Here is a 27131-nt window from a genome sequence, read left to right as displayed (position 1 = left end):
AGAGTGAAGGGAATGCGAGATACGGAGGACGAAGAAGGCGGACGAAGGAGCAAGGACTTCTTATGGGTCAAAGTCCTTGGCTTATTTCAGCAGACGCAGGATGTCATCTTGATGCTGCGTTAGCATGCTGTAGTGAAGTCGTAGTACGGTCCTGATGCGTGGGTGTACTTGATGCCGTTCGCTTCCGCCCATGTCCGACCTCAAACTCGGGTCGCACAAGACAGGCGGCCCGGACTGGCGGTGGAGAAGCCATTCAGTGCACGACAGTCGATCAACCTCCATGCCATGGTGACAGCCGTTTGCTGGAAATCCGAATTAGCGGTCAGCCTCCAGACACACCGTTCGATCTCTTGGACTCACCAATGAATAGGGTCAGTAGTGTACCATAGGTAGCTGTTTACGATGCATGCGCACTGAGACCAGCCTAGGACTACTGACGGTCAACAGTACGAAGCAATGCGTATCAATTTGGAAGGGTGTGTGCAACAATGGGCTCTCGCGGCTAATGTAGTACAGTGCGAGCGTTCACCGCTACTCTCATCACTCAGCCATGATGCAAACCTACTCAGCTGCCCATCAGACACATGACAAAAGTCACCAAGAATTCTGGAAACGCCTCAGAAGACGCAATCCCGCCGTTGTGGTTGACCCCTACTTCGTTTCGGTGTCCGAAGAATTGAACATTTTCCTAATACGGTGGGAAAGGTGGTTAATTGGGAACTAAGCAGTAAGTTCTGCGGTTAGGCGTGCCGTCTCAGGACAGAGCTGTGGCTAATGGCGCCCGGGATGACTGCAGGGATAAGAGGACTCCTGGGTGTCAAAGCTTCACGGCAGCGAGCTCCCTCGCGGCTGTGAGTGGCCATGGTTCTTCGTTTGGTTCCAAGAGCGGAAGACTGCCGGTCGGCGCGGGCGGAAGCGAGTCAGCAGCGGCATGCAAGCCAAAAGCAAGTCAAGCGAAACAGGTCCATCGGCGTGCGGGATGGGCCGTCGAACACGATGCACCCTTTCCGACCGACCTGTCTGACCTCGAGATAACGGCACGCATGGCGTATGGAATATCCGGCGCTCTGGCTATTGGTCGCCATGCATGAGATGGTGTTGAACGTGTGGGTAAAGAGGCGTCCGTTGACCTCACGAAGGAAGGCAATGCGTCTACACCAGTGGCCTCGAGGCAAATTGGCGATAGCCTCGCGAATACGGCGGACACGCTGGCGTGCGCAGGCCTTTGGCGAAGTGGGCCACCACTGCACGCGGTATTGAGATGAGCGCGCCGCAGATGGAGTGGCTTCCGCCGCGTGGGGAGTCGTGGGCGACCTGGGTCGGTGTGGATGCATGCACGCACTCCACAAACGTCTCGCCCTACGTTCACGGCGTCTCGCTAATCTGCCCGTCTCGTCCGCAGCCCAGAAAAGAAAGGCTCTATGCATCGCAGCTTGGATAGATTATCTGATCTGTCAGATCCGGTCAGCAAGCACGTTCATGCCTGGGAGCTTTTTGTTTGGAGCATCTGGATTGTTGAGGATGGATGCCACACATGTAAACTTGTTTTTTGCCTCGACAGCATGTGGGCCTCTGTGGGGGATGAACGAACTCCACCACCGTACGGGCATGAACCCGCAGCAACGTCCGGACCCCCTCACCATGTGGAGAGCCCCGTTCGTGATTCTGCTGCTGGAACGCCATAGTTTTGGACCTGCTATTCTCACCATTCCTTACAATACCAACAGTCGTTAGATAAAAACAGTCATACCATGCATTGCCGCGCCCAGGCCTGGGCCCTTAGAGCGGTTAACTCATGGGGAGCGCCCCGTGGGTTGAGTTCAATGCCTTCCTACCCGTAGCGATGGGTCTCTTTCTCTGAACATGATACAACCGACCGATAACGTGGTAAAGCTACTCCTGCGTATGACGACCAAAGCGCCCGACTAACGATGCGACTGCCTATCACCTAGCCTTACGAGGCAGTTGGACGGTCTGCACTTTTCAGACCTACCCGCCCGAGTCGACAATAGTCAACGATCAAGTCATCACCGCTTCGCTGATGCGCTTCGGTCGTTGAGGCGAGTATCTCTTGAGCACAATAGCGGGTCGATACTGCCGATGGCCTCGAAACCTCAAGTGACTGCTAGTCGTTGGCACGTAGTCGCGCAGCTCAATGCAACTTTCGCCTATCACCGTATACGGCTTTTACTGCGAGCCGTGATGTGGGTGGTTGTTCGATACCGAGGTAAAAGTATCCTACTTGACATCATGCTGTGTATTGTGTCCCGAGTCTGTTCAATATCCACAATACGAGGTACGGTGGCTGTCACTGGCGCTTGCAGCGTGGCAATGAGCATATCCCACGTCTGGATTCCAGTCTCTCGCAGACAAGCGCATCCTCCGACAATCGGAGGGGCAAATTTATACCCGTTGATAAATCCTACTGCGAGGAAAGGCGAAATCAGAAACGAGAATGATTCGGCTCGGTTCGACTCGCATACGCCATAGTCGTAAGACAGACGCCCTCTCACTTGTGGTATCAGATAATCAGAGAGTATGCCACAGTGTCGGGACAGTCTTACTGGAAACACATTAATGCATGCCGTTCTCCCGATCGTCAAATGTTTCGAGGCGACCTCCATAAGCAAGAAGAGGCGATAAGCATTTGAGTAGACCGAATGTGCCTTGTGGTATCAGGTCGTGACCGTGCTAACAATGCGGACTCCCACAGTGCACTCGAGCACAAATGTTAGGTAGTCAATACTACCACCGCTGCCAAGGTGTGGAGTAGGAGACTGTTAGCGAGGGGTCAGCAGCTGCAAGAAATACATGTGCATCTGGTCCTGCGGCCCGTGAGCCCTCCCATGGAATGCGAGCACCCCCGTAATGAGCATAGTGCAAATCTGGGTACATTAAGACAGAAGTCGCCGATGTTCCACGCATCGGGGTTCGTGACAAGTCGCGGCGAGTTCTACTCCGATTCATCTGGTCGTGAAGTGACTTCTCGTGACAAGCTTCTCTTTCACAGTAGGCCTTCAAAACCTGAAATTGTGATAGACTCTGGGTGGTAGAGAATTACCGATATTGCGAAGGCGCTCGGTAGCGTAGGCGCAGCGCCACCGGGGCACAAGAGAAAGAGCGGTTAGAACGATGGCGCCTTTGGGTTTGCGTCAGGATCAAGAGCCGCCCTTATGCAGTATATACACGTAGCACGCGATTGATACCACATCGGGCATGTTCACCTTTGAGCAGCGGTCCGATTGACATGATCTAGTGCCGATAGAGAATTTGTCTGTATCGATGGTTCAAAAAGTGATTCACATGCCCGTACAAGAGGTGTGCAATGAGCGGAGTTTGGACAGCCTGAGGTAACACAGCATTCTCCGACACCGGTGATGAGTTCGCCAGGTACTGTAGTCGGAGTGGTTGGAAGATTGCGCGGCCCTCAGGTGAGCATGTCGGAGCGAGAGGCGTGTCATGGGGGTAATCCGGTTTCAGATAAGCTCGCTTAGACGCATGAGTTGAGCAAGGTTGTTTGACGGCTAACGGGCTGCGGCGGGCGCCAGACCGTTGCGAAGGATCCTTCCGCTATCGTTCGTCTGGGTTACCGATTCAGTGAGCGTTGCACGTTCTTCACAGACATGATTTGATCGAACACATGGCCGTGCACTTGGTCAGAAACCAAACGAAAAGACGCAAATAAAAGCGGTTGCGGGTTGTGTGATAAAATGGAAATATCAATTGTGTTGCTAATAGCAAGTGTACAGTATGCGCGCTGGCGGCCGAATGCTGGACGTGTCTTGCACGTCTGTGCTGCCGGTTCCTGTCATCAGATTTGGTAGACGGAGATCGAACCTGTAACAATATTCAGATGGAATAAGATGTACTAGGATGTTCGTTCTGGAACTCCTTCATGTTCCTGCGCATCTGCGTCCACGTCTTCGTTCCACTCGTCGCCGCCGCTAACTCCACTCTCGTGTGTTGTTCGAGCCGCTGGAGGTGGCGCATCCAGAGCGTCGTCGCTATCATCATCCTCAAAAGCGGCAGGGTCTGCTAGAGGCTGGGCTTCTGGGTCCTCGTTGCCAGATACAGAATTCTTACCGCGAGGGGCGCCATGCACATCCTCGTCTGCAGAAACCGAGATGCCTCGCCGTCCCCAGGCGTTTTTTGGGCGACCGTTCTGGTCAGCAGGCCGCGCCTCCTCTTCGTTGTAATCGAAGTCGACACTCTTACGACCCACGAAGCGACCCACCAGCCAGCCACGGCCTAGATCCTCCGAGTCTACAACTCCGCCTCGTCGAAGCTTCACTCGCTGTCGGCTCCAATACACCCAGGCAAAATCGAGGATGAGCGCGGTCTGGATGGTTCCCCAAACCCAAGACGTAGGGTCCTTGTATTCATCTTCTTTTGTCGCACGGGTAATCCAGTTGAGGATATAGAGAAAGCGGTATGCTCCGAGCGCAACTAGATAGAAGGAATCAAGGACGGTGGGCACCGTGGTTTGACGCAGAAGTAAGAGTTGCGGAACCACGGCACCAGCTTCTAGAATCTCAGAAAAGACCCACATGACCCTTAGAAACGCTTTTTTGCCAATGACGGTCTCATGGAATAGCCAGTACCAGAACGGAGTTATGGCAATAGGTGCGACGAGGCAGTACATGCCGAATTTCCACGCCTTCTCTCGCTCCCTTGTGCGAGCATATACACCAGTCATGAGGAATATGATGTAGAACGAAGAGAGGGTGTAGAATATCTGCTTGCGCTTAGCTATGTGCCCAGCAGTATACTCTGCGACTTCTCACCTTCAGTGAGAAGTTCCATGTGTGGGCGAAATCTCGCGCGGGCGAGGTGGTGAAAATGTCGAGGTATCGCGAGCAAAAGACGACGGCATATAGCACCTGAGTGATGAGGGAGACGCCTGGGGAGCTTGTTAGCCAAGCTTGGAAGGAGCTACTGGGGCACTTACCTTCGGCGCTGCTGTTTCCATGGATAGCCCATATCAATATGAGCTTTGAGATGGTGTGCGAGACGTCACCGAGGACGTGAAAGACGTTGAAGCCCATACCGGGCAGCGGGTGCTACGCAGCACGCGGCCAGCAGCGCAGCCCGGCGATCGATGTGCCCAGCACGCGTCGGCGGGCGCAGGAAGGTGCAGCGTGGTGTCTGCCGGCCTTCGATTCGGTAGTCGTGGGGGCTGAGAGGAGGGGCGTTTTCGCTACCTGGTTAGAAGTCTGGCTGTTGGAGAGTGTTGATGTGGACGTGGAGTCGTCGGACCGAAGCCTGTATGACACGCCTCTAGCCTTTGTGGGCCTAGTGTCGCTGACACTTCTAACCCCAGGTGAGTGTTCCACGACCGTTTGTCTCATCACTCCGCACGCCGGCGACCCAGCACGCACGCGCCGGAATGGAGAGGAAGCTTGGATCGAGACACTCTCCGCTCTCTTCTCCCACACACCAAGACGCATGCTACGAACATACGCCTTGGATCCGGACGCTCAGACAAGCTGATGAGCCTGTTTACAACTACATGTGCAGACAAAAGCCACTACCAACACATTACCCTGTGTTCCAGCCCGAAGGAACCTTGGACCCTGGCACAGCTGCAAGTATACCTGCATCTGCGACCGCCCCTCGGCTGTCTGCCGGTAACGATCAATCGCGGACGCGCCGCACCCGCCATGGCTCTTGCCATTTGCTATAGCTGTACCTTCCTAAACCTCCCTCCGAAGCAACTACCCTACCTGCGTTCACTACACAGTGGGTCTGTCCAGCCTCATCCTCGCAAGCAGTCTTGTTATGGCAGCGAGGGATTATTGTGTTTCCATCGGTTGTCATCTGCCATGCGATAGCGGGGCCAAGGCTGTCTACTTTGCGACTTCACGCCGTCGATATGAGTAACGCAAGCAGCCGTTCATGACTGCAGCTGCAGTGTTGCTGGCCGAGACGTTGTCGAGGCAGCACACGGCTGACTGAACCGGATCTCGCATACAGGAGATGAGATCCTCCTTGTACGACGCAGTATTCGTCCGCAGTGGTGTCTACACCACAGCGCCAGATGCGCATGTCTACAAAATAAAGTCAGCTGTATGCAGGTAAGCAGCAACGCTCAAACGTACGTGCGCTGGCTGCAAACCTTAGGGCAGTAAAAGTTTATTTTCGCCTAGGCCACCAGGGTCCAAGATTTTGCCGTGAGGCTTCACGGATCCGCCTGTCAGCTAGGAAGAGCAACAGCCACGCAGGACCCTGAGTATGCAGGGTATCTACGTACAGAACGTCTACAAATCCCGGCATCTACGATATAGAAGCTCGCATCAACGGTTCGTCGTCCTGCTCCACCAAGATCGGAGGGTGGTATGTAACCACTAAGCTTGACGGGCCTACCGACTGTGACGCCATTGCAACGGGAAAAGGCCAATCCCGGAGGAACCTCCGTCGTAAGGCAGAATGTTTTCCGTCAGGATCTACTATCAGCGATGCAGAATGGGAGGCGTACATCACGGAACGTCGACTTCGCAGGGAATCAGTCCAACAGTCGCCCCGGTGACGAACACGTCTATGCCGCCGAATGCTGTACTACATGCCTTAAAACGTTGCATTGAGCATCTAGATGCTCGCCAATGCCCGATTGTCGCTAGGATAGCCTCCGGCACCAGCTTGATACTTGTTCAGATGATCCCCGACAAACTAGCAGCGCATGAGCTTCTATTACCTGCATCTGCACTGAGCAAAGCAGGGAATGGCGCAGCTGCACCTTGCACTGTCGCAATCTGGTACTTCGGATCAAAGCCAAATTGTGCCACGACAGCTGCGGCTATCGCGATATATTCTTTACCGACAGTATGGTGCCCGTCATGCTCAGCGGATCCATGCATCTCCACCACGTCAAGCATTGCCACGCGATGGTCCCGGTAAAACTTGACGGGCGTGCTGGGCTCCCAATGTGCGCCGTGTCGTTCGGGACGGCGATCTTGAGGTCGGCTCTGTGTTTCGTGGCTTGCCGGAATCCGGTGGCCCAAGCAAGAAGTAGGAGCCAGTAGACGTCAGCAGTTGGGCCGATAGCGGTCAAGTGAGACATCTTGAGAACAGGAAGTCGGAGCACGTGTTGTGCAGGTTTCGAATTGAAGACCACCGACACGGAGGCTCAGCGAGTGTCTTAGGCTTGTCGCATTCCCGCACTAGGGACCCAGTAAAGCGCAGTTAGAGCGCAACCTCATGATAGGGTCAGGCAGACCAACCAACCAACCAGATTGCAAGCCTTACCTTAGCCGCCTCCGCCAACATAGCGGCTCACGAATACATGGACCATGGCAAACCCTCGTTTCGCAGGACCCTGCGTCCATGAACATGGATGAGTTCCACAACTTAGTCTGGGCCCACACGCACCAAAATGATGGCAGGCCCGGATACGATTTGGGGCAGTAGTGGTCCTCTGAGAGTGATTTGAGAAACGGCGTGGGCCTTAGATGTTGATCAAGACATTTGCATAGCGATGCATTGTAATCAGCGGCTGGCTGCAGGTGGATGCGAAGCTGCGTTCACAATCTATATGAGGCGTCCACAAGCAGACGCAGAGAGTTGGAGCCGTCGCTGCCGGTACCAGTGGCCGCGTCAATTCACCCTCTTGCTACGGCTGATGGATAGCTCGGTCACAGACGTTGACGCGGTCAAGGTTGAGGCGCACCGTGGTCGGTCCCCGTTGAGCTTCGTAGCTGTAAGACAGCACGAAAACGAAGGTAGGCGAGCGAGCATGGCGGGCGTACAGGTGAAGCAGTGAGCTGCTGACCTGGGCCTCGTGAAGGAGAGGTCAACAAACGCCCGTGGTGGTGGTGCGCATCGCAGCGATTGCCTTGCCTGGATCGCGAAGTCGCCTCGCCATGGATGCAAACATGGCTTTCGGGAGATATCTCGAGGAGCTTGAGGACGTATGTGGGTCTAGTGGTAGCGTAGCCGTCTCGTACTCCAGAGCAGCTGGAGAGCTGAGGTTGAAAACGAGCGCGGCACCAAAAGCAGCGAATTAGCGGCCTTTGGGGTACGGCCCGGTGCTGTGGCTGTTCTCAACGGCCACTATGGTGCTTCCTCAGACGGCGCGCTGCTTCAGGCTGATTTTGCGGGCTTCAAGTGCCGCTAATTGACTGATGACGGCGACGTTTGCTCCGAGGACAGCTATACGTGCGCGCGCGAAGGATCATACGGCCAGCGATGTACTAGCCGCGAGGAGCGAGAGAGCATACGTTCGCCAGCATGCCGCCAGTGAGGCCAGTGGTCGCCGTCCCGACCTGTGCGCAAGGAGCAGCGTCGCTGATTGTCACTTCAGAGCTTGGGGGTGAATCGTCCTCGGGGTGCCTCAGTGACATGCTCATGGCACAACGACGCCCGCGCCCGTTACAGATGCGCACGCCAGCGTCCCGCAGACGGCGCAAGGCTGGTCGAGTCTGTCGCCGACTCCCAGCATGTCGTTCCTGGCAGCTGTAGGCGCCATTGGGCCGGGCGCAGCCGTTCAACAGCCCAGGGACCCGTGGCCACCACGCGGCTCCAGCGCCGCCAGCCATGATCCATGAGGCCCGGGGGGTCGTGGGGCATGGATGCAGCATGGAGTCCAGCATGCAGGCGCTAAGATGCACGCCCTGGTCAGCCTGTGCGTCGTGCTCATCCTTCAGAATCCGCGAACCGGGGGCATCGATAGAGTTGTCGCACTAAGGCCTTTCCACAGCTTCCAGCTAGCTCGACCGCCGGGCCCTGCTACCATCGCCATGAATTGATATATCCCCATCGATGCTCCTCAGTCTGCTCCGATCATCAACATCTTCGATCAGAGTCCGCTACCGCTCCCACGCCTCACCGTGCCCAGCCTAAGCATACCACGCACGGCTCCTCTCTCTCGCGCTTTCAGACCAGCCCAATCTGCTTCCCCTCCTCCGGCACAGTCGTGACCATGCCGGCCATGCTTGAGAGTGCTGTGCCTCCACCGCCGCATCTGCAGCTCTCCACCTCCTCTCCCTGGCCCCCGTACTCGTCTCACTGCTACGCCTCTACTGCCTCTTCGCCCACTCCCATGACACCAGAGTCGCTGACTACCTTTGTCCCGCGTTTGCACGACAGCCCGCTTCCCACGCAAGAAGCTCCTCCCTCTTCGAGTTGGTTCGGCGCCTCGGTTTCGGCCCCAGACCCTCAAAACGAGGTTCGTTAGGCGCTCACTTGCCCCGCCATTCACGCTGACCGATCGTTTGCAGACTTTTGGTGCCTTTTCATATAGCCAGCCCTTTATTCCTTCACATCCGTCGTCTGCTGGTCCATATTCACCACACCACCATTTCTCGTCAACATCTGACGTGGCAGTGTCTGCACCATCGAGCATAGAGCACCCAGCAGGCAACTTCTCTCCAATTTCACAGTGCTCGCGAGGCTCCGAAGGGCCACGGCCGGAGTACGTCCGTCAGCACCAGGAACCCTCTCCCGACGCATCCACCCATCTTTCCGGAGGTCTTTCGCCGTGTCGATCTCGAAGCACTCCCCTCGACTACCCTTCTTGGACCATGAATCCGCTCGGTATTTCCGGATCGACCATGCACCAACACTTTTATTCTAGCCCGACGTACCCTCGAAGTCCCCGCATCAGCGAGCCTGGTATGGATTTATCGGGCGATTTGCCGAATGGACGCCGCCTATATGCCCCAATCGCTCCCCACCCAACTGGTTCTCGCACAAGCGTTCCGAAGCGATCCCACGAAGATGATGACGACCAGTCAGATCAAATCAAAAGGAGAAAACGATCGGACTCTAGCACTTCAGCGACCATCGAGCTGGGCGACGAGGATCGTCTTCTAATCAGACTCAAAGACGAGGAAAGCATGCCTTGGAAGGATATCGCCGCTCGCTTTCAGTCAGACCTGGGCAAGACGTACCAGATACCCGCGTTGCAGATGCGCCTGAAGCGGCTACGTGAACGCATGCGAGTGTGGACCGAGCCCGATGTCAAGGCACTTCGTATGGCGCATGAGTATTGGGTTCAAAGCAAGTTCGACATCATTGCCCAAAAGGTGAGCAACGTCGTCCACGCGTCCCAAGCTACCACTGACCTCATTAGATGCTCGAGTACGGTGCATCAGAGAAGTGGACCGCTCGGCAGTGTGCGCGCAAATGGGCCGAAATCGATCCCGGCCCAACCCCTTACACGACCTATGAGCACCATATGCCAACATACGCTGCTTACACCATGAGTCCCGTGGAAGCACACCACTTCATGCCATATGTTCACATTCAATAAGCGTTCCGTTCCTGTTCTATACCCTATCCGTCCAAGACGGCAGTGCGCTGTCAGTATATTTCTAGCCTTGTCTTACGCAGAAGTCTTTTGTGGCGCCGAGAGAGAGGTGTTTATTGTTCTACCGCCCCTTCGCTTCGGCGTTGCGGCGCGGTTCACGACTCTACGTGTATACTTTTACGGCCGTCAATGATGGCGTGTACCTCCTACTTCATACCCGGTCCTATAGAGGCTTGTTTTGAATACCATTTTCATTTAGGAAGTATGAATTTTTCACCATAAGTACAATACTAGAGCCATCGCATTCTGACAATTCCATCGCCTGGTGCTTTTCTATGTGGTGGGAACGTTGTGAAAGGTTTTGCAGTGGTCCGGACAACATACCAATGGATACAGAGCTATCACGCAATCTCTCAAAGGCTCTGCGACGCATTGAAACAACGTTCGCAAGGCAGAATTGCCAGAACTGTGCCCTCCAATCGCGCCTATACCCAAGCGCAAGGCTAGTATCCTACACACGCACCCGCCGCAACGGCTGTGCCGCTTTCCATATCCTCAGCTCCCATTTCGAACACCTTTCCACCCACCGCGGAGTTCGCCCGCTCTGCTCAACGACCCCCCTCAAAGCCCAAAAGCATTCATCCCTTGCAACGTCCCCTGATCTAAGCCCACATTGAAGAAGATAGTGTCTAGCCGTAACGGCAGCCCGCGGCGCGCCGTCTTCCCGCGCACATCACCGCGCTAGCTTTGTATTTCCTGTTCCTGCCACATGTGTGTTGTGTGATTGGGCGGTGCGGCCACGGTCGGCGCGCTGCAACAAAGGATCAGGAACATGAAGGAGGCAAAGTGTGCAAGATGCGATGGCGAACTTCCTGTCTTCCATCGTACTTAGCTTTTTCTTCGCGGAAGATGTGCGGCGTGCACGGTTTACGAAGGTAGGCATCATGACTCGTGCGGGAGAGGGGAGAACTGGGCTCGGTTCGCGAATTATATGTGAAGAGTGACAGAGGGGTCTGGGATGTAGGGACGCATGGAGGGATCTATTGGGAACATTGACAAAGTGGGATGATGCGTGGAACTGTTCTGGTAAACTGGCTAAATGCGGAAGATTGAGGCCGCTGTGAAGATTGTGGCGCGAAGGAAGGGCGGACATGACGTTGGGCCTTTGCTCAGTTTACGCTCGCTTGTTCTCAACATGAAATATCCTGGAAAGTTCTACGGGCTGCTTGCAAACGCTCACTGTGTCTGTAAAGTTCCGTGTGACGGGTTGGAAGCTCCCGACGATTTTTGATACGGTACCGTCGGGGTGGTTGAGTTTCTTGCGCCCCGCTACATGGATCCTAGGCAATACGCTTCGTTTCGACTTTGAGGTGGTCAGACGATAGTTGTAGGATTGTTAGCCTTGCTTTGGTCATTTGCGATTGAGTAGCGTATTCCATGTGCTTTTCGCAGACTGAGTTGGTTCGCGCAAGTTAGTCCGCTCGTGGCTATAGAGGAGAATATTGAAGGTCACCCTTGAAGAATCTGGGTGAAATTGCTTACGCCAACTTCTACAGTGTCGTCGGATGTCAAAGTGACCGATTTCGGGGGTCGGTTTCGATGCTCAGAAGTCTCCTCCGATGGCCGACCACCGACCGCATCCCGATACAGTGCAGGAAGACAGGGTTTTGCGCCTCGCACCCCTCCTTCTCGTAGCGTACATTTGTTCATGTAGACTCGCACGTGTCATCGACTCGTACGTGAGGTAGGTTGCCATGACGCTTGGGCAGCCAGCATAATGGACAATCTGTCCGCGCCACGCTCGCGAGATGGTGGAGCGAGCATCTCAACTCCTTTTAGGAGGCCTCAAATTGGAGGTTCAAGCTGTCACACGAGGCTGCGGCGCAGCTGATAGGCGCAAGCGGCACAGCACAGTCATCTGCTCACTGTTGGACAGGACGCAGCATATTGACTGCTGATTCGCTCGAAGCGTGCGACAGTTGGTGTGTGACGTGCATGTAGCGGTTCAGCCGAATTGAGTGGGTCACTGCTAAAGACAAGAGTGATTTACCGGCGTGGCTGGGGTTGCGCGGGAGAAGATCTGGGCATAGCTTCGTGATCGTCGCAATACGAGGCCTGCCGCACTTGCATGTTCAGTTTGCTTCGCCTCTTGCAACCTGCTATCAAAATAGCACGTAGAGGATAAAGAAGGATTCGGTTGCCGATGGTAAGTTCCGGCTCGGGGCTCAACGTTCGTGAAACGGCGCCTGCAGGCATAGAACAGTAGCGTGGCCATCACCTGCAAGTATCGTGTGGTATCTGCTTCAGTAGGAAGGCAGATTAGATAAACTTGTCATTGATCTGTTATGGTTGGGGCAGAGTCGGTTCGAGGTTTGCATTCAATGCGTTTTTGAAGACTTCCTGCTTCATCGGCCCTTTGTGCAGCACCGGGGTGAGCAGTACAGTTGTTTGAGATGGAATGCCAATGCACAGACTCGTCCTGTCGCATAAGCGTATATATTCTTACAGATAATTTGATATACGTGCATCGGGAGGCATCGAAAGCCGATATCTAAGGCCCGGTACGAAGGGTTAAAAAGAGAGTCATTTTTCTTCTTTCTGTCAAGAAATGGTTATCGAGCTGATTAATTTCTATGCCTCGAAACAGTAACACTCAGATGCTAGGGTGACTGCGTAACATACTGCGCACCCTCACACTTAAACTTTCAGGAGGCAATCACATCTCTGTTAGAGGTTCTCTGCACCGCCGAACGAACGGACGGTCCGTCAGGTGCTCGACTGAAGTGTGTACAACCCGTGGTACAGCCAATTCCGGGGTATTCTTTCAAAGCTAGGGATCGCACGCAAGATGTGACGAGATAGTTCGGCTGCGAATGCACCGAAGCAAGTGCTTTCGTCTATTGGCATGTCAGTCACTGGCAGATTACACACATGTATCTGACCGTATGTTGGGAATGGCGGAAGCACCTTGACGCCGGGGGTCTTGATGGAACAATGGCCTGACCGTAGATCTCGTACCTCAAAAGCGACGTGCTTAGACACATACATCAAACGAAATGTCGTCTCCGCTTTGTGTCCCTGGTACGGCTAAGCTAGCGGCTCCGCAGAAATGCATGCCTGTATACTTCTGCGCGACATCGAGTTGCTCGTGTTACCCCAAGAAAGGTGCTTCATCAGTGTACACGGAAAGATATTCGGACTGTACACTATCATCCCAGCTCGTCGCGCTTGTCGTGTGAATATATGATCCTTAGTATACAGTAGCATCGCTTGCTGCCGCTTGCGACGACCGAAGTCTGGAAGCATCGTTCATTCCCACGCGTGTGTCAAATCTATATCCGCTTGCATGTCCCTTTTTGTTGAAACGCCTAGCTGTATCATGCCGCCTTGGCTCGTCCCTTCCTTTGTAGACTACCTCTGTCAGGTTCATTGTTGGTGGTAACTACATACCTATGGTAGTCAATCCTTGCGCATCTAATGCACCAGCTCCTGCAGACTAGTGGGCGACGATTTTGGTCTTCGACTCAACGAACTAATACCATGATCGTGCGTATGACGCATGTAATACTTACCTTTGCTTACCTAGGTACGCAGCTTGGCTAAGGCGCTGGCTGTGAGGGTACAGGCCGAGAATGCATATTGGGGTTTGGCGAACAATGCCGTGATTCCGGTCATAACCACAGCGTCTTCTACGGATGTGCTCCCAGAAACTCGGTTTGCAGTGGTTGCTGCTACTAGGATGAGAAGCGGTGTACTCGTGGTACACTACTAGTGTAGAGGAAGTCTCACACTGCATCCTTTTGTCACACGCAACGCTAACCTTACCAGGCCAAGCTCCCTATCGGCGTTTAGCGAAAATCCGACTTCAGCTTAAACCCGACGTGGGTCCAAATCGTCACTGTAGAATTAGCAATCACCTCAAGCACGCCCATATCCCTCCACTCATTCTGTGTCGTGTCAAAGCATGCAAAAAGCGTCTTCGATACCCTCAAGATTACTCCTTCTTCAAAGCCATTTCCAGACCAGGCAGCTTCCTGCACACCTATTCCACACGTCGTCGTCTAACATGGCGAAGCTTTCCCTCACCTCTACTCTTCGAATGCCTTCGGGGTATAGCATTCCAATTCTTGGATATGGAGTGTACCAAACCCCCGCTAATGTCGCAGCAGAGGTGGTCGGACACGCCTTGAAGATCGGATATCGCCATGTCGACTCTGCTGTAGCCTACCGCAATGAAGCACCATCTGCCGAGGGCATCAACACGTCTGGAATCCCGCGTGAAAAGGTCTTCTTCACCACCAAGATACCTCCGAAAGAAATGAGTTACGAGAGTGCCAAGAAGCACATTGAGAATTCCCTAAAGGAGACTGGATTTGACTACATCGATTTGTACCTTTTACATTCGCCGTATGGTGGAAAAGAGAATCGGATCGGTGCCTGGAAGGCGCTCGTCGAAGGTGTTGAAGCCGGGAAAATTCGGAGTATTGGTGTTAGTAATTATGGCGTTCATCATTTGATGGAGCTAGAATCATACATTAAGAGCACAAATGAAAGAGAGGGCAAGGATAAAGGTGGCTGCTTGAGTTGCAATCAGGTCGAGCTTCACCCGTGGCTGGCGAGGAAAGATATCGTTGATTGGTGTAACACGAGGGGCGTGATCTTAGAGGCCTATTGTCCGATTGTGCGCGCAACAAAGTCGGAAGATCCGCTTCTCCTACCGCTTGCGAAGAAGTATAACAAGACAACGAGTCAAGTTCTGTTACGGTGGAGCTTGCAGATGGTAAGCATAAATCTTCCTGATCACGACATGGACTAAAATTCCAAAGGGATTCGTGCCTTTACCAAAATCGGTCACAAAATCACGTATCGAGGAGAACGCACAACTCTTTGACTTTGAGCTTTCCGCGGAAGAGATGGAGAGCCTTGACACAGGGGTATATGAGCCCTGCGCATGGGACCCCACGGTCAGTCGTGATTAAGCAACGTACAGGATAATGAGCCTTTGTTTCCGAAGCACTTCTACAACCGCAAATAGTTGTCGATACGCAACGATGGTGGCAACTATAGTATGAACCGAATCGTGTTTATTCGCGACTACGATTGCGCCTCAGTCATTGCACAGGAAGGTCGTGATCCAAACATTACGTTATTCTTATTCCCTGCTACATTTCAAAGAGAAACAAACACTCCAAAGAAACACGAAATAACGATGGTTCATGACTAAAGAGTACTCTCTAACAATACGATCTCATGATTTCGAGCCTATGCCCTACCGCTGGTGACAGCGAGGGGATTACAGCTTACAAGGTTGCACACGCGGTGACTGTGCGTGAGGGAGTGCTAGTGCGTGTCAAAGCGTTGTACATCGCCCTGTACGCAGTGCCCTTTCCCTTGGTTGTCTAATCAATGATTGCAGGACGTGGCGTCAACATTTTAGAGCCAAATTAGTCCCTTGCAAGAAGCTCGAAGAAGAAGGGGACGCAGTTCATCGTCTGGCACTTACGATTCGGTCACTTCATTGGACAATGTATACAGTCTCCGATACTATCGTATTCACTTGCTGTAGAAAATCACGAGGACCCCACGTTCTGTATGGGCTGTCATATCCAGTCTCGATGCTTATGACCCCGCTTAGCCAATTTGTGCCGTCATCAATCATATACTTCTAAGCTTCAAAACCGCGATTACCGAAGATGCAAGCGGGGATGACACTGTTGTAGAGCACGGAGACAGTTGATGGGTATCCCAAACATTTGTCGTAATTGGGTGCGTCGGTCGCCGTCGTGAGATCTGTTCAGCGAATGGTACCTGTCTCGAGGCACCATGTGCATGTTGTTCGCCCGATTTGGCCGCATGACATTACAGCAGACGAGTATAGGTCTGGAGCTTAGCATATCTTCCCACACGAGACCGACGTGAAGTTGTCCGTAGTGAAGTTTTCATTATGCAATTGAGGCAAACTATGTCAACTTAGATACTAGAGTGGCGACCCAAAAAAAAAAGTTGTACCATCTGATGTCAGACTGGATCGCAAGAAAAAGATGAACCATCCGAAGATGGATGAGATTCTGACAAGAGTGGGACTCGAACCCACGAATCTTTCGATACTAGCACCTGAAGCTACTGTTTCGCTGTCAGAACAATGGTATTTAATTGCTTGAAGAGGTAACACTTACGCGCCTTAACCGCTCGGCCATCTTGCCTTGAATGATGAAATCAAGCGAGGAATAAAAATATATATACCACATGATAAATGGCGTGTGTGGATTCGCCAGTTTTGCCCAAGCCGGAAAGCGGGGCAACTGCTGGGGTGGCTAGTGGGGCATGTGTCAAGCGGGCACGCGGGCTACGACAAATCTACAACTCCGAACCACAAGCTTCAGTAAGTTGAGGAACCAAGCTGTAGAATGGTACCTGCTAGTGTATGCATACATGTGAATCTACCGCAACCCTCTGCTAAGCATCAATACAAGCATCACAAGCTTCCTCTCGAGCGGGATCTGGGATCAGTAAATTGTGCTGACACTCACAACGTGGTAATTAGACGCGCTGCGATTGGCTGCATGCGTTGGGGTCCGGCCACTTCAGTGCTAGCGCCTCTCCGCGGACCTGGTCGCTACATAACAGCCTCTCACGCAGCCGCGATTTCGAAGCTGCATTTCACCGCTGACTCCCGCTGACCTTTCGTATCTCTCCTATTGGCCGGAGCGTTGTACACGCAAACACGGCGAGAGTACGACGTATTTCAAGTATGAAATGGAGCAGTCCGCAGTGGGTGCGAAAAGCACGAAAATCAACAACAAAATCTCTCTGGGACATCATGGCGACTATACTAGGGACTTCGTACGGCGCGCTTTGGAACGAGAACGAGAACTCGGCGGTATATTCGATGCTACCGACGACGCCTTCAGCTGTTGTTGATGTCGAGCGTATGGACAAGGGGAATGACGATGGAACTTCAAGCCAGACCACCCTCCAATCATGCTCATCAACAAGTCGAGCGTCACGAATTGATCCGCGCATCATCTCAGACGCCATTATCGGTCTGTCAGACGGTCTCACTGTGCCATTCGCCCTCACTGCAGGACTCTCCGCCCTCGGCAACACGCACGTCGTCATCTACGGCGGCCTGGCTGAACTCATCGCTGGATCCATCTCCATGGGGCTCGGCGGCTACCTTGGTGCGAAGAGCGAAGCCGAAAGCTATGCTGCCACCCAGGTTCAGACAAGGAAGAAGATCATTACCGACACGGCCGGAGTCGAAGAAGACGTCAAGAACATTGTAGAGGATTTTGGACTGCCCGAGGAACTGAGCGACCTGGTGACGAGAAAACTTGTCGAGGGAAGTGAGGAACGGCTGGAGAAATTTCTCATGAAATTCGAGCACTCACTGCCCGAGCCGCCTTCGAATCGAGCATTGGTGTGCGCATTGACCATTGCCATGGGCTACTTCATCGGCGGTTTCATCCCATTACTGCCGTACTTCTTCGTTGGAGGTGACGATGTACAAAGAGGGCTTGTGTTGTCGGCTTGTGTCATGGCGGTAACATTGTTTGCTTTTGGCTATGCGAAGACGGCGGCAGTGCATGGGTGCAGCGGTATGAGCGACGTGTGGAAGGGAATCAGAGGAGGAGCGGAGATGATGATCGTAGGGAGTCTGGCAGCAGGTGCGGCTATGGGTCTTGTGGGCTTGTTCAGCCAAAGAGACCCTGTATGAATAGCGTGTTCTATCTCAATCTTTGAAATGCCATCAGACAGGTTAGGTGTGCACCTACATTTGGTATTGAAATCATCGTCTGGTCAGAACTACCGGATTTGCGCATGGCAGAACCATATGTACAACAATTATCTACAAGTTCTACACCTTCTCACGCACTGCCCTTCTTGCCCTTCTTCTCGTTCTTCCCTTCTGAATCCAAGCTCTCAGTGCTCTCTCCCCTGCCTAAACCGCCGACTAGTCCACTAACCGCCTTCCCCGCCCCCAAGGTTATCCCTCGTTCACCAAACACGCTGACCTTGGTGCTATTCCCGCTCCTCACACTGTCAAAGCTCTGCTTCCTCCGAATCCTAGTTGCTGAATGCTCCGGTGTCGTAGGATCCGAATGGCCGGTTCCCGCAACCTCATCCGACGACCACCAGCCCTCAGGTCGACTGGTCGAGCTGCGTGCGGTGATTTGTGATTGAGAAGCAGCTGGCGAGGGTGACTCAAGCGTGTGAATGGGGACTTTAGCTGCGGGTGGAGGGAAGGTAGTTGTGCTTGCAGGCTGTGAATGTGTACGCTCTACAGCTGAGGCATAACTTGACGCCGGATGCGGTATTCGTGATCTCTGTGCCGAGGGCGACTGCGGTTGTGGAACATCCTCAGATGTTGGATCTGTGAAGGATATTTTTCGCGTGGACTGAGAGTGCTTTCTGGAACGTAGGGCAACAGGGCTGGACGAGGACTCATCACCCGCGTCATCGCCTTCTGGTCCAGGCAGCGCTCCTGATTCAGGAAGGAGGCCTTTGTACCTCGCTGGCGAGCGGAACCTCTTGTCCTTGCGGTGCCCAAGGTGCGGGATATCTCCGCCTGCAAGACCGGCATAGTCGTCTAGCGCCTCGAAAACGTGCGGGAAGACAAGCTGGTCAACGGATGATGCCCAGAGGAAGTCGAGATGTTCATAGTGCGGGATCTCCTTCGCAACGGTATGACGAGGTAGCTCCTTGAGCATTACGTTGATGTCTACCAAGCTGTCTGAGCCACCGTAGACCAACACTATAGGCGTCTTGATATTGCGGGTCGGAAACTTAGCGACTTTGTAGTATTTTGATTTGTTCGACATGACGCTCGGCGCATCATCGTCGTACATCTGAAAGACACCATTGCGGATGATCTGGAACCAGTGGACCACGCTCTTCGTAGAAGTATACGAATACAAATGCGGATATGCAGCAAGCTTTTGATGTGCAGTGATGTTGCTGGCTGTCCAGCCAAAGAGGAAGTGCAAAGAAGCATCGATTAAGCGAACAAAGATCGGTGGGTAAAGAATGGACTGCCACATAGTGGTAGAAGGCAGTATCGACTTTCGGCCGAAAACTAAGAAGAGAATGTCGGGCGAGGTCTTAACGAAAGTGTTGACGACTCCTGAAGTAAGGCCTGGTGGTGACATGGCAGGCGCGAGCGCAATGAAGACATCGACCTTGTCGTTCAAATCCGGGTGGATAGAAAGCGTGGCAAAGGCCTGGGCGGTTCCCTGCGAAAAGCCAATGTACGATAATGAAGGTTGGTGGGTGGTCCTAAGGATGTACTCGATCGAGTCGGGAATGTCGTGGAAGGCGAATTGGTCCATGCTGAAGTTCCAGAAAGACTGATCCGTTGGTGCGCGATGTACACTCTTCTTTGAGTACTTGTTTCCGCGGTTATTGCCCAGCCAGACATCGTATCCTCTCTCGACCAGCTCGAAGGGCAGACAGCGTTCCCGCTCCGTTAGAGACACCCACACCTCGCTGTTCATCATAAGTCCATGATGCAGGTAAACGACCTTCTTCTTCAAGCCTCCTTTGCCTGGTCCGGCATTGACTCTGGAGTCCTCTTCCCCTCTTCTATACGCCAATCTGTGCAATCCCAACAGATAACCATCTCCAGTTTGCACCACATGTTCTTCGGTGTAGTATCCCCAGAGCTCGCAAAGCTCTCCGAAACCTGGAGCATTGGCGATGGAGCTCCACACACCCTTCTTCTTCTGCCTATTACGGCGCGAGTTGGGCGAGGAGAGATGGTTGAACAATCGGCGGGTGATACGGTAGAAAATGTTGATTATCGGCGTGGGTATTGCGACCGTGATGAGCGCGACGAGTGACTCGAGGGCGATGAGCACAATCGAGAGTGCAAGGACGAAGTACTCCCGGATGTGGAGACGGCCGAGGAACGGGATGCGCAGAGGCATGGTGAGCTTGTAGGGTCGTTAAATTCCTATGTCACTCCAGTTCCACGCTACAAAAAGAGACGTACACAGATCCAATAGGATCTGCGCTCGATGCGCCCAGTGTCGAAGGCGGTGGCGCTTGTCAAGCGGCCAGCGTCGCGTGAACTCGAGTCCGAGGGTGTTGTGTCTGCGATTACAGGCGGCACTTGAGGTTAAGAATTGATTGTTGAAGCGGTGAAGGCGAATACGCTGGCTCTACAGTGGAACATGCTCGTGGAATGCATGCATGTAACAGCACAGACTCACATGGTGAAATGTGCTGGCGGTTGATGACGTTTCGGGTCCTAGCATGTGAAGATCCACACCCACGCGCCGTCGGCGACTCCTCGGCAAAACTATGCTCCGGACTGTGAGTTTGAGGGAGCTCTATAACACCATATCCCATTCTCCAATGACGCGGTAGCCGTACACAAACCTTGATTTATACTGGTCAAAATGCCTCAGTCGTGCAAGGACATCCGTAAGCCGCCTTATACCCTATCGTTCGCATTAGCTCACGTCCGCAGGCGCGGCACTCGCCTTCTGCCTTCAAAACTCAGACTGCATAATGGTCGAGCGGAATCAGCCCGGCGACTGCCTCCGACCTCCGCTCAAATACACGCTTCCCACACAATGTCAGCAACTCCAGAAGGGATACGCCGAGTGCAAGAAAGGCCAAATCGACATGCGCAAGCGATTCCGAGGAAATCGTCCCATTAGTGTTGCAGGCCAGCTGGAAACAGGTGCATTCGGCGAGGGAAGAGCGGAGAAGGACGAGAAGCTGGGCACCATAGAAGAGAAGGGATACATGCTGTACGCTGGGCGGCCGTACAAGGGTGTGCAGGAGTCGCGCCCGGAGGAAGAGACAAACAATGGGGAAGAAAACAAGTGAACCTCGGAGAGGTGCATCAGATTCATGACATATGGCAAAGACGCGGGGTAAATTGAAACAGACCGGCAAGAACGAAGGACGGTTCCTGGGAGACCTCCATAAGCGTTTTGAGAGTCAGTGGTCGTCAGTCCATGAATAAACGAGCAGCCGGGACATCTCCCCTCTGTACCAACATCACGTGTATACTATGTATGAAAAGAGATGGATACCTGGCCACGTAAGCTTGCGAATGATCAACATTGCACAAACTTGATATTCCACGGTCTCTGCAATCATGTACCACCTCTGTCGGAGCCTGCGTCCCATTCGGTCCGTATCCAAAACGAAATCACAGTGGCGGCACTATGATAAGCAGTAAGAAGAAACCAAAGCCGTTATGTCCACGTTAGACTTCCTCTTCTCTGCTTCATTGGAGAACGAGCATCTGAACAAGCCAGGCCATAAGCGAACCAAAAGAGATAGCAAGATCAATAGTATTGCCGATAGTCCTATGATGTAACCAAAGAACTATTCTGACACAGGATCATGATAACCAAGACCATAGGGTCAGCCTTCATAAATCATGAGAGCCTGGTGCTAATGAACCCCTGCCATATGTGACCTCTGAACGTGGGTCAAGTAAAAGGAACGTAAAGCGACAGCCAGTGAGGCAATAAGCCCGGTAAAGCCCATAGAAAGCTCCCAGCACCTCCGGAAAATACTCGAAGGGACGGCAATACCGGTTGGATATGGACGTTGTAACCCACCAGAGGACTAGTGCTTGAACAAAAACACCAGCGAGGATGGCGCGGGAGATAATTATTGGGCGGGATTGGTCGCTGGGGGTCACGACTCTAGGGTCTGAGCGATGTTCTCCGGAAGGGTCTGGCTATGGAGCGCCAGAAGAAATAACCTCATCTCGGGTGCGAACAGGACAAGCTCCGTGAAAATGAACGAAGCGACGCACATCGCACCCCACTTCTTGGACGAAGGTACGCCTTCTGAAGTGTAGAGCTTGCATGCGGGGGGTAGACCACCTAAAAAAGAGAAAAGTCATCCGAAGAGGCCCGCATTCTTTTTCATTTCCCTGGCTGTTTGCTCGGAGACTGAGGAGTGGAACTTGTTGAGCCGGGCTAGAGTGTTTTGAAGGAGACGCAATAGCGAACACCTGGTACAAGCAGGTAAGACAGTGCTGCTGTCGACCCAAAACCGCAAACTATGGGCTCCACCCGGAGATTAGTACGATCGTGGCTTGGTATACTAGAAGGTTGGGTTGCGGTTCACGGTGCGAGAGTTAGGAGGAAGTATACCGTCTGCCACGACATGGGATATCAGTCGCATGTGCTGTCTATACGGCATTAGTCGAATTGGTCACGAGAATCTATAAGTCAGAGATTCTGCTGAGTCCCGCAGACTTAGTCATAGAAGTCGGGTATCCTTGGCATGTAGTGGATCGTTCACGTAGAACGTGCTAGTGTGTTGTAACAAGTTCAGCCTTGAGTTGGAGAAATCAAAACACAGGAAGAAAGAGCAAGGTTGAGTGGTCTTACACAGTGCACCAACTCGGTTTCAGTACGTTTGTGGTGGCGACTGTTACTCAAGACTTAGCCTGCATGTACATCCAACCCTCGTACACGCAGTGCCCAACCGTTGCCCATAGAGCCTGACGACTGACTCGAGTTATGAGTTGTTGGGACCTCTCCGCCTTGTACCAAACATTGTGTTATTAGTGTAACGAAAGAGACAGAACATGGAGAGGTGAATCTGCAAACGTACAGCCTTAGCTTCGTAATCTCTGCGATGCTACCCTATGATCCCTAAGTCAGAAGATAAAAAAATCGACAGACTACCATGAAGTCTCCTGTGCAGGGTCTGTAGTTAGACGCTTGTAATCGGTCACTTTACATAACTATGCCTCTCCTGGTTCCACTTTGCTAGCCTTGTATTGGTGGAAGATCTTGCTTGGCAACTATATCACCGAGGTACTACAATGGCTATCCACATTGCATGACACGCTGTTTGACTTGATCCACAATCTAATACTACGAAGTACTCAAGATGCATACGCACCACAAGATGGATAGCACCGAACCAACCTTCATGAACCCCATCATCCGTGGCTTCAATCCCGATCCCACAGTCTGCGTCGTTGCCGGCACTACCCAAGAACCAACCCGGTTCTTTCTGAGTACTTCAACTTTCGACTTTACGCCTTCCTGTCCGATCTACACATCCACCGACCTCCTGAACTGGAGACTCATTGGGCACGCACTAACTCGTCCCTCCCAAATTAACCTCCGCACTGTCGAGCCCGGCGCCGGATCATGGGCTTCAACACTGCGCTATCGACCCTCTGAGAAGCGCTTTTATCTTACTACCGGCGTATTTCACAGGTATAGACCCACCTCTGATGAAAGGATCTTCCCACGAGGCTTCTATGTCTGGACAGACAATATCTTCGACGACACCAGGTGGAGCGACCCTGTGTATTTCGACAACCCAGGCTTCGACCAGGACTTGTTCTGGGACCCGAATCACAATGACGAAGTATACCTAAGCACTACGGTGCGGGTATCGAATCGTGATCCAGCATCCAGATTAAAAGACTTCGCAATTCACATCTCCGAAATCGATATCAAGACCGGACAGACCCTGACAATCCCTAAGGTCATCAGGCAGAGTAAGTTCGGCATCGCAGAAGGATCGCACATCCTCTACAAAGCGCCTTACTACTATTTGTTCGTCGCAGAAGGTGGGACCGAAGCCGGGCACCAAGAGTGGGTGTTTCGCAGCAAGGACGGTGTGTACGGCCCGTGGGACTCGCAGGGGAAGCCGCTGTGGTATAACGGGCCAGATGAGGAGGTACAGCGCACAGGGCACGCTGATATCTTCGAAGATGGGTATGGGCGGTGGTGGGGCGTCTTCCTGGGGGTTCGGCCAATCAAGGATGCGAACGGGAAATGGTTGGAGCCGCCTTTAGGGAGAGAGACCTTTCTTGTGACGGTGGAGTGGATCAATGGATGGCCTGTCTTTAACGAAGGTGAGAATGTTAGACTGGTAACGAAGGGTAGGGACCCCATTACGCAGAGTATCGAAGAGAGGCGGGTGACTGAAGGAGAAGTGAAGTGGACGGCGGACCTCAGCGGGAAAGACCTGGAGTTGGGTTGGTATCAGAAGAACACACCGCTGAAGCAATGCTACTCGCTCAGAGAGCGTCCGGGGTGGCTCCGCCTGTGGGGAAATTGCTACAACCTTTCTTCGCCGGAAGCACCGTCTATGCTGCTCCGGAAGCAAACTGAGTACTGCGAGTCTTTTCACGCCACGCTGGACTTCGAACCCACCATCTTAGGCTATGAAGCTGGCATTGTGGCATATTGGAGTCCGTTCTCCTACGCCACCATCGGCGTCGGAACAGTTCAACACGGTGACAATTACTTCCGGACCATCGTATGTCGGAAACCCGAAGGTCAGGCGGGCGCTTTTAAAGTGCTCCATCCTATGATCCAAGATAGCCCTCTCTGCTCAAGTCATACCGTGAGACTGTGCGCTGAAGCGTGTAATGGGACGTACAAACTATATGCGAAAGACGAAGACAAGGCCGAAGTCCAGAGCTTCACTTTCACAGCGGAAGAGCTCGCTGTAACCCCGCCCGTTGGCATGTCGTTTACTGGCACGATGCTTGGCGTGTATTCATTTGGCAACAGTGAGCCGGTGTTGGAACCCGCAGATTTCACAGATATACATGTGCGAGAGGGAAGGGTAAGGGAGCTGGAAGGTGCGAAGTGGATCTGGTGAAGAAGGCCAATAGATTTGGTCAATACATATCGCACGTACTAGTCGCACTATGAGAGCTCATACTGGTCTTCGAGGTCACCGTCGCGTGTAGGGAGAGTTATGAGCAGTTCGTGGTCGAGGAACGCAAGGGAACAATATTGTCTCCCATTCTCGGTTCCACGTCACCTACCGGTACGTCGCACCCAAGCACCAGGCGCCTGGAAACCTGAGGCTCCGTCAACCAAGCGAAATCGCATCAGTGTGCTGAAGCACTGCATTGCAAGTCTAGACCACATTGGCGACCGCGAACGCCCTACAGGGCTGCTTGCCCTCGCCTTCGCCCTGCATGCGACGACACCGAGCCTAACTCAACATCCCACGTCCTCTTCCCCACTCCACCATCATCTCTTACACACAAACGCTGGTCGGGCAACGCACATTTCAAGTTGGGTAGCAAGGCATAAAGCTTAGCAGCGTTCTTTGAGTCACGAAGGTGTCGGAGTTTCATTCGTAGGCAGCAGAGCGTCCCACAGACGGTGCGCGCGACGATTGGACGCGCGCAGAGCTGAGCATTATACGTAGGTCCCTCAGCGCGCCACGGCGGATTCCGACACTCCAATATCTTGCCCATCTTCCTGCATGGAACGGATGACGCTTGTCGTAAATCTGGAAGGATACTGATGAGCGCGCAAGTGCGCGCACCGTGTGCGACTGGGCCGGCGGCGGGTCTCAACCAGCATCAGCAGCAGAGGACGGCTGCCCTGGCCTCCAACGCAAGCCACCCAAAAATCCCATTTCTTCCGATACGACGTGCGCACTGATTCGGGAAGGTGACGACCAAACGGTGATGCTGAAACAAGTATTCGGTTGCCTTCTCGCCTCGTCGAAGGTATGGATGTGCCCTGTCAGGCGGGCGGGGAGCGTCCGAGGACGAGGGCTGGCCGGATCGCCGTTGCCAAGGTGCTGATTTTGATAAATAGCATAACGTACATTAGGACACGTCGCACCGCATAAAGTTTCGGCCGCGTGACTGTGTGGAACCGCGCGGACAATGTGCGTTGAGGTGATGAAGGAGGCAGGGTGAGGCGTCGCTTGCTTACCGTACGCGACGCCTGGGCGTAAGGGCAAGCCTGAGCGTGTTATTCTGCGAAGGACGGATACCCACGGCGCATTGATCGTGCTGAGATCAGCGGCGATCTGAGGTTTCCGTGTGAACTTAATCTCAAGTGCACTGAAATGACAAACGTGTCGCGGGATATTGTGGAGATGATAAACAACATGCTGGTGTGAAATGTTGAAAGATGCTAGCTAGCCCCCTGCAAGAGGCAGTGGCCTGGTTGCTTGCAAGCAAATTTCTAACTATGCAATGCCGCTTCAGAAAGCTCAATCGACCAGTATGCGACGGGATGCCCTGCTTGACACAAAATTCTCTGCACGAATGTAGGAAGAATGCCATGTCAGACCGACATGAAAGAGACAAAGGGTATAATAACGCAGACCGAAAGTCCAACAAAGAGAGAAGCCGACATCAAGTCGGGCGTACAACAATGGCAATCTCTACAATCAACGTTCACTGCAGTTTGTCAGCGTATGAGTGTGCCGATGTCTGAGGCGCGCTCACTTAAACACTTACGGTTTAAGCCTGAGTGTCCGATGACCAAGGTCTAAGGCGCCGCTCTCACATTTTCCTGCACCGTACAGTGTCTACACCTGTTGTGGGCGAGGCAGGCTATGCAGCCTGTGTACCTTCGAGTGTCGAATGGTCCGTGTCCGCAATGGCAGCAGTACCAAAAGTACTCCACCACCACCTTACTGCCTCCCTTAGAAGGACGGGAGGAAGAAGGCATCGTATCGGTATAGATGAGATCGGCAACCGTGCGATATCTTGAACCTGGACGCCAAGGGAGATGTCCAGAAGAAACGGTACTGAGGTTGAAGTTGTCTTCCACACTCTTTACGAAATCTGTGCTGGTCTGGGGAATGACACGGGAAAGGGTGAGAGAATATCCGAGTATGCTAACAAAGTAAGAGACGTTTTTTTAAGATGTATCACTGTTAAGGGACTCACTATCTGCAAGCTGCGCAGTTCGTGCAACGTTGGCGGCTGCGCTCGGCGCAATGAGTAACCAATGTAGAATTATATCCCTCGGACTTGCACTGATAGCAATACCAATAGATGGCTATATAGAATTAGAGATGGAGAAAATGAGTCGTGCAGAAGAAGCCAATACTCGATGGTTGAAAGTTGTGAGTGTAAACGGAAAGAGCGACCATGCCAGAAGCACATTCTTCATATATA

The 27131-nt window shown here is 53.0% G+C and overlaps 7 protein-coding genes across 7 annotated transcripts; 5 read left to right on the top strand and 2 right to left on the bottom strand.

Moving 5' to 3' along the window:
• Positions 1 to 3868: 3868 nt before the first annotated feature.
• On the bottom strand, positions 3869 to 4696 carry N0V89_007446 (uncharacterized protein; the record flags this gene model as incomplete). Its single annotated transcript, XM_056216209.1, has 1 exon — positions 3869 to 4696. One exon carries the CDS (start codon positions 4694 to 4696, stop codon positions 3869 to 3871), a length of 828 nt encoding a protein of 275 aa, XP_056070456.1.
• Positions 4697 to 8914: 4218 nt separating this feature from the next.
• On the top strand, positions 8915 to 10246 carry N0V89_007445 (uncharacterized protein; the record flags this gene model as incomplete). Its single annotated transcript, XM_056216208.1, has 3 exons — positions 8915 to 9160; positions 9213 to 10019; positions 10067 to 10246. 3 exons carry the CDS (start codon positions 8915 to 8917, stop codon positions 10244 to 10246), a joined length of 1233 nt encoding a protein of 410 aa, XP_056070455.1.
• Positions 10247 to 14309: 4063 nt separating this feature from the next.
• N0V89_007444 (uncharacterized protein) lies at positions 14310 to 15222 on the top strand (the record flags this gene model as incomplete). Its single annotated transcript, XM_056216207.1, has 2 exons — positions 14310 to 15023; positions 15070 to 15222. 2 exons carry the CDS (start codon positions 14310 to 14312, stop codon positions 15220 to 15222), a joined length of 867 nt encoding a protein of 288 aa, XP_056070454.1.
• Positions 15223 to 17063: 1841 nt separating this feature from the next.
• On the top strand, positions 17064 to 17960 carry CCC1 (the record flags this gene model as incomplete). Its single annotated transcript, XM_056216206.1, has 1 exon — positions 17064 to 17960. The coding sequence occupies one exon, from the start codon at positions 17064 to 17066 to the stop codon at positions 17958 to 17960; it is 897 nt and encodes a 298-aa protein (XP_056070453.1).
• Positions 17961 to 18111: 151 nt separating this feature from the next.
• Positions 18112 to 20169, bottom strand: TGL1 (cholesterol esterase; the record flags this gene model as incomplete). Its single annotated transcript, XM_056216205.1, has 1 exon — positions 18112 to 20169. One exon carries the CDS (start codon positions 20167 to 20169, stop codon positions 18112 to 18114), a length of 2058 nt encoding a protein of 685 aa, XP_056070452.1.
• Positions 20170 to 20643: 474 nt separating this feature from the next.
• Positions 20644 to 21079, top strand: N0V89_007441 (uncharacterized protein; the record flags this gene model as incomplete). Its single annotated transcript, XM_056216204.1, has 2 exons — positions 20644 to 20668; positions 20715 to 21079. 2 exons carry the CDS (start codon positions 20644 to 20646, stop codon positions 21077 to 21079), a joined length of 390 nt encoding a protein of 129 aa, XP_056070451.1.
• A 2055-nt stretch (positions 21080 to 23134) lies between these two features.
• N0V89_007440 (uncharacterized protein) lies at positions 23135 to 24853 on the top strand (the record flags this gene model as incomplete). The annotated part of the gene is made up of 1 exon (XM_056216203.1): positions 23135 to 24853. One exon carries the CDS (start codon positions 23135 to 23137, stop codon positions 24851 to 24853), a length of 1719 nt encoding a protein of 572 aa, XP_056070450.1.
• Between the last annotated feature and the right edge of the window lie 2278 nt (positions 24854 to 27131).

Source organism: Didymosphaeria variabile (genome assembly GCF_027946475.1).
Source record: "Didymosphaeria variabile strain IMI 356815 chromosome Unknown scaffold_5, whole genome shotgun sequence".
Lineage (NCBI taxonomy): Eukaryota > Fungi > Ascomycota > Dothideomycetes > Pleosporales > Didymosphaeriaceae > Didymosphaeria > Didymosphaeria variabile.
Note: the sequence above shows the minus strand (reverse complement) of the source record. Positions and strands in the feature narration are given on the sequence as shown.